The sequence below is a fragment of the Melopsittacus undulatus genome, chromosome 26 (assembly GCF_012275295.1).
Source record: "Melopsittacus undulatus isolate bMelUnd1 chromosome 26, bMelUnd1.mat.Z, whole genome shotgun sequence".
NCBI lineage: Eukaryota > Metazoa > Chordata > Aves > Psittaciformes > Psittaculidae > Melopsittacus > Melopsittacus undulatus.
Genome location: NC_047552.1, coordinates 277785 through 283217, shown reverse-complemented (window position 1 = coordinate 283217; position 5433 = coordinate 277785). Strand labels below are relative to the sequence as shown.

The 5433-nt window shown below is 61.0% G+C and overlaps 1 protein-coding gene across 1 annotated transcript; it reads right to left on the bottom strand.

Moving 5' to 3' along the window:
• Positions 1-237: 237 nt before the first annotated feature.
• On the bottom strand, positions 238-5135 carry LIN37 (lin-37 DREAM MuvB core complex component). Its single transcript, XM_034072269.1, has 10 exons — positions 4990-5135; positions 4263-4338; positions 3762-3812; positions 2990-3019; positions 2391-2470; positions 987-1138; positions 810-884; positions 760-774; positions 535-608; positions 238-444 (listed from the first exon to the last, which is right to left on the bottom strand). The coding sequence occupies exons 1-10, from the start codon at positions 5021-5023 to the stop codon at positions 363-365; spliced, it is 669 nt and encodes a 222-aa protein (XP_033928160.1). The 5' UTR covers positions 5024-5135; the 3' UTR covers positions 238-362.
• Between the last annotated feature and the right edge of the window lie 298 nt (positions 5136-5433).

Below are 5433 nucleotides of genomic sequence, written 5' to 3'. Positions count from 1 at the left end.
AAGGGCAATGTACTTAAAGGGGCAATGAGATTAAAGGGGCAATGGATTTAAAGGGACAATGGGTTAATGGGGCAATGTGCTTAAATTGCAAATGGCCTTAAAGGGGCAATGGCTTAAAGGAGCAATGGCCTTAAAAGGGCAACTCCAGACTCCCAAGTGACCCCTCGTTGCCCTTTGCCCCCCCCAAGCCCCCAACATCCCTTAACCCTCCTTCATTGACCACTCCAGACTTAAACATGGGGGTTCACCACCTTTATTAAGGGGGCGTGTCCTGTGGGTGCGGTGGGCCCCACCGCGCAGCTCCATAGGCTTCCATAGGCTTCCATAGGCTTCCATAGGGTTCCATAGGCTTCCATAGGGCTCTATTGCCTCTCGTAGATGAGGCGCAGCAGCCTCAGGCTGGGCCCATAGCGCTGCTGCTGCCGCTGTCCTGCCTCCCTCCACCTGCGGACAGGGCCCCTTTAAGGTCAGCCACGCCCCCCACCATAGCCCCGCCCCCTTTAGCCACGCCCCCTCCTTGGCCCCGCCCCTCACCGCTGCCGGACTCGCTTCCATCGCTCCATGTTCTTGTAGATGAGGGAGGACATCGGGGGGGCGGGGTCAGGAGGCTGCGGGTCACGTGGGGGGGGGGGAGGGGGCATCAGCGTGATGACGTCATCGCGGCTGACGTCAGGGGGGTGATGCCAACGCGATGACGTCATCCGGGGGAAGGGGGTGATGTCAACGTGATGACGTCATTAAGGGGGCGGGGCCTCTTACCTGGTCCGGGGGTGGGGCCCCCTCCTCAGGCCCCAGGGGGGAGGGGATCCGGGGGGGGTCCGGGGGGGGGCAGGGGGGGGCAGCTCATAGACATCCTGCCCCTTCCCAGCATTCCCTGCGGCTCCCTATGGACACAAAGGGGGGGTCAGAGGAGCCCCCCCCCCACCCCCCTCTGCCCCATAGCGAGGCAATGGGGACCCCCCAGCCCCATAGAGGAAGGCTCTGACCTGGGGTCGTGGGGTCGGATGTGGGGCAGGATGTGGGGCAGGAGCCGTGGGGCAGTTGCGCATCCAGGCGCGGCACACGGGGTACAGGGGGGTCCCCTCCGGGAACTGCCCCAGCTCAACGCTGCGGTCAAAGAGCTTGATCACGTAGGTGTCTATGGGGCAGCCCCACAGCGAGGTGGGGGGTGGAGGTGTAAGTGATGGAGGAAGGCCCAGCCCCATAGACAACGTGGGGCACCCCATGGAGCTAAGAGGCAGCTGCATAGGCAGCAATCTCAGCCCCATAGCGGGTCCACGGTGCTATGGGACAGCCCCATAGCACTATGGGGCAGCCCCATAGGAAGCAATTGCAGCCCCATAGCGGGTCCATGGCGCTATGGGGCAGCCCCATCACAGCAACCTCAGCCCTATAGCGCTGGGGAAGCCCCATAGGCAGCAACCTCAGCCCCATAGCAGGTCCATGTCGCTATGGGGCAGCCCCATAGAAAGCAACCCCAGCCCCACAACGGGTCCATGGTGCTATGGGGCAGCCCCATAGGCAGCAATCTCAGCCCCATAGCGGGTCCCTGGTGCTATGGGACACCCCCATAAGCAGAACCTCAGCCCCATAGCGGGTCCATGGCGCTATGGGGCAGCCCAATAGACAGAACCTCAGCCCCATAGCGGGTGCATGGCACTATGGGGCAGCCCCATAGGCAGCAATCTAAGCCCCATAGCACATCCATGGCGCTATGGGGCAGCCCCATAGAGCGTCCATGGTGCTATGGGGCAGCCCCATAGAGGGTCCATGGCGCTATGGGGCAGCCCAATAGACAGAACCTCAGCCCCATATCGGGTCCATGGCACTATGAGGCAGCCCCATAGGCAGAACCTCAGCCCCATAGCGGGCCCACGGCACTATGGGGCAGCCCCATAGAGGGTCCATGCGCTATAGGGCAGCCCCATAGAGGGTCCATGCGCTATGGGGCAGCCCCATAGAGGGTCCATGCGCTATGGGGCAGCCCCATAGAGGGTCCATGCGCTATGGGGCAGCCCCATAGAGGGTCCATGCGCTATGGGGTAGCCCCATAGGCAGCAATCTAAGCCCCATAGCACATCCATGGTGCTATGGGGCAGCCCCATAGGCAGAACCTCAGCCCCATAGAGGGTCCATGCGCTATGGGGCAGCCCCATAGAGGGTCCATGCGCTATGGGGCAGCCCCATAGAGGGTCCATGCGCTATGGGGCAGCCCCATAGAGGGTCCATGCGCTATGGGGCAGCCCCATAGAGGGTCCATGCGCTATGGGGCAGCCCCATAGAGGGTCCATGCGCTATGGGGCAGCCCCATAGAGGGTCCATGCGCTATGGGGCAGCCCCATAGAGGGTCCATGCGCTATGGGGCAGCCCCATAGCCCCCATGCACTCACTGGGTCTCTGCACTGGGTCCGGCCCCTCCTCTGCCTCCCTCCTCTTCTTCCTGCGCTGCTGCGAGAAGCGGCCGGAGGGCCTGGGGGGTGGGGCCAGGGGGTCAGGCCACGCCCCCTTTGCCATAAGCCCCACCCCCTTTAAGCACCACCCCCTTTAAGCCCAGCCCCCTTTAAGCCCCGCCCCCTTTAAGACCCCCATTTAAGCCCCCCTTGAAGCCCCACCCCTTTAAACCACACCCCCTTTAAAGCCCCGCCCCCTTTAAGACCCACCCCCTTTAAGCCCCTCCCCCTTATGTACCAGCCCCATTCAGTCCCCTCTTTAACCCCATTCCCCTTTAAGCTCCACCCCTTTAAGCCCCGCCCCCTTTAAGCTCCACCCCCTTTAAGCCCCGCCCCTTACCCCCCACCCCATTAAGCCCCGCCCCTTTAAGTCCTCCACCCTCTTTAAGCCCCGCCCCCTTAGGCACCACCCTATTTAAGCCCCGCCCCTTTAAGCTCCACCCCCTAAGCCCCGCCCCCTTTAAGCTCCACCCCTTTAAGCCCCGCCCCCTTTGACCCCCACCCCTTAAGCCCCGCCCCCTTTAAGCCCCGCCCCTCACCTCTTCCCAGGGGCGCTGGGTGAAGCCTCCCTGCAGTGAACCAAGGTCTCAATGGGGGGGGCCTGACCCCCAAGTGGGGGGCACAGCCCCATAGAGCCCCCATAGGACCCATAGAGCCCCCATAGGAGCCCCACAGGACCCATAGGAGCCCCATAGGACCCCCATAGGACCCATAGAGCCCCCATAGAACACATAGGAGCCCAATAGGACACCCATAGGACCCATAGGAGCCCCCATAGAGCCCCCATAGGACCCATAGAGCACCATAGGACTCCCATAGGAACCACAGGAGCCCCCATAGGACCTATAGAGCCCCCACAGATCAACCATAGGACCCACAAGAACCCCATAGGACCCCCAAAGGACCCATAGGAGCCCCATAGGACCCATAGGACCCATAGAGCCCCCATAGGACTCCCATAGGACCAATAGGACCCCCATAAGACCCCCATAGGACCCATAGGAGCCCCATAGGACCCATAGAGCCCCCATAGAGTCCCCATAGGACACCCATAGGACGCATAGGACCCACAGAGCCCCCATAGGACCCCCATAAGACCCCTATAGGACCCATAGATCCCCCATAGGACCCATACAGCCCCCATAAGACCCCCATAGGACCCATAGGACCCCCATAAGACCCCTATAGGACCCATAGGACCCCCATAAGACCCATACAGCCCTCATAGATCACCCATAGGACCTATAAGAACCCCATAGGACCCCCAAAGGACCCATATGACCCATAGAGCCCCATAGGTCCCCCCCTTACTTGTTGCTGGTGTCTCCTGGGGCCTTTCCTGGCTCCTCCTCCATGGACTCACTGCCCCAAAACCAATGGGGTTTAATGGGGAGGGTTTGACCCAACCCCCCCCCCTTCCTGCCCCTCCCCCCCATTATTGTTGCCCCTCCCCCCCCTTCCTGCCCCTCCCCTCCCGTTATTGCCCCTCTCCCCCATTCAGCCCCTCCCCCCCATTATTGTTTGCCCCTCCCCCCCCTTGCCCCTCCCCCCCGTCCCTCCCCCCTTGCCCCTCCCCCCCCTGCCCCTCCCCCCCCTTGCCCCTCCCCCCCTCGCCCCTCCCCCCCCCTTGCCCCTCCCCCCTTGCCCCTCCCCCTTGCCCCTCCCCCCCCTGCCCCTGCCCCCCTTACCCCTCCCCCCTTGCCCTCCCCCCCCTTGCCCTCCCCCCCCTTGCCCCTCCCCCCCCTTGCCCCTCCCCCCCCCGCCCCTCCCCCCCCCTGCCCCTCCCCCCTCCCCCCCTTGCCCCTCCCCCACCTGGTCCCTCTGCTTCTCTCCATCAGTTCCCTCAGCACCGAATCCAAGCGGCTGCGAGCGGCTGCAGCCTCCAGCTCTGGGTATTATGGGATGGAGCAGAGACCCCCCCCATGGTTATTATGGGATGGAGCAGAGACCCCTCCCCCCCCATGGTTATTATGGGATGGAGCAGAGACCCCCCATGGTTATTATGGGATGGAGCAGAGACCCCCTCCCCCCCATGGTTATTATGGGATGGAGCAGAGACCCCCCATGGTTATTATGGGATGGAGCAGAGACCCCTCCCCCCCCCCCCATGGTTATTATGGGATGGAGCAGAGACCCCCTCCCCCCCCCATGGTTATTATGGGATGGAGCAGAGACCCCCCATGGTTATTATGGGATGGAGCAGAGACCCCCCCCATGGTTATTATGGGATGGAGCAGAGACCCCCCCATGGTTATTATGGGATGGAGCAGAGACCCCCCCATGGTTATTATGGGATGGAGCAGAGACCCCCCATGGTTATTATGGGATGGCTGAAGGGGGGACCTAAGATTGGGGTTTTTTGAGGCCCTAAAGGTGTTTGGGGGAGGTTATAGGGGGTAATGGGGGACTATGTGGGGCTATGGGGGTTATGTGGGGCTATGGGTCTCTATGGGTCTCTATGGGTCTCTATGGGGCACTATGGGTCTCTATGGGTCTCTATGGGTCTCTATGTGTCTCTATGGGTCTCTATGGCACTCACCCGGCTTCTCCACCTTCACCTTCACGGCCAACATAGCGGAACCTGGTGCCCTATGGGGGGAACCTATATGGGTCTGGGGGGGTCTATAGGGATCTATAGGGGTCTGAAGGAATCTATAGGGATCTATAGGGGATTATAGAGGTCTATAGGGGGTCTATAGGGGATAATAGAGGTCTATAGGGATCTATAGGGGTCTACAGGGGGTCTATAGGGATCTATAGGGGTCTATAGGGATCTATAGGAGGTTTATAGGGGTCTATAGGGATCTATAGGGGTATATAGGTATATATAGAGATCTATAGGAATCTATAGGGATCTATAGGGGGTTTATAGGGGTCTATAGGGATCTATAGGGGTCTACAGGGGGTCTATAGGGATCTATACGGATCTATAGGAGGTTTATAGGGGTCTATAGGGGTCTATAGGTATATATAGGGATCTATA

What these genes read in the sequence shown, in the direction of transcription:
- LIN37 (XM_034072269.1), bottom strand. Translation starts at nt 5,023, where the DNA reads ATGTTGGCCGTGAAGGTGAAGGTGGAGAAGCCGG. An exon ending in GAGAGAAGCAGAGGGACCAG is followed by an intron (nt 3,813 to 4,262) that starts GTGGGGGAGGGG and finishes GTTTTGGGGCAG; the next exon opens with TGAGTCCATGGAGGAGGAGC. An exon ending in ATCCGACCCCACGACCCCAG is followed by an intron (nt 885 to 986) that starts GTCAGAGCCTTC and finishes TTGTGTCCATAG; the next exon opens with GGAGCCGCAGGGAATGCTGG.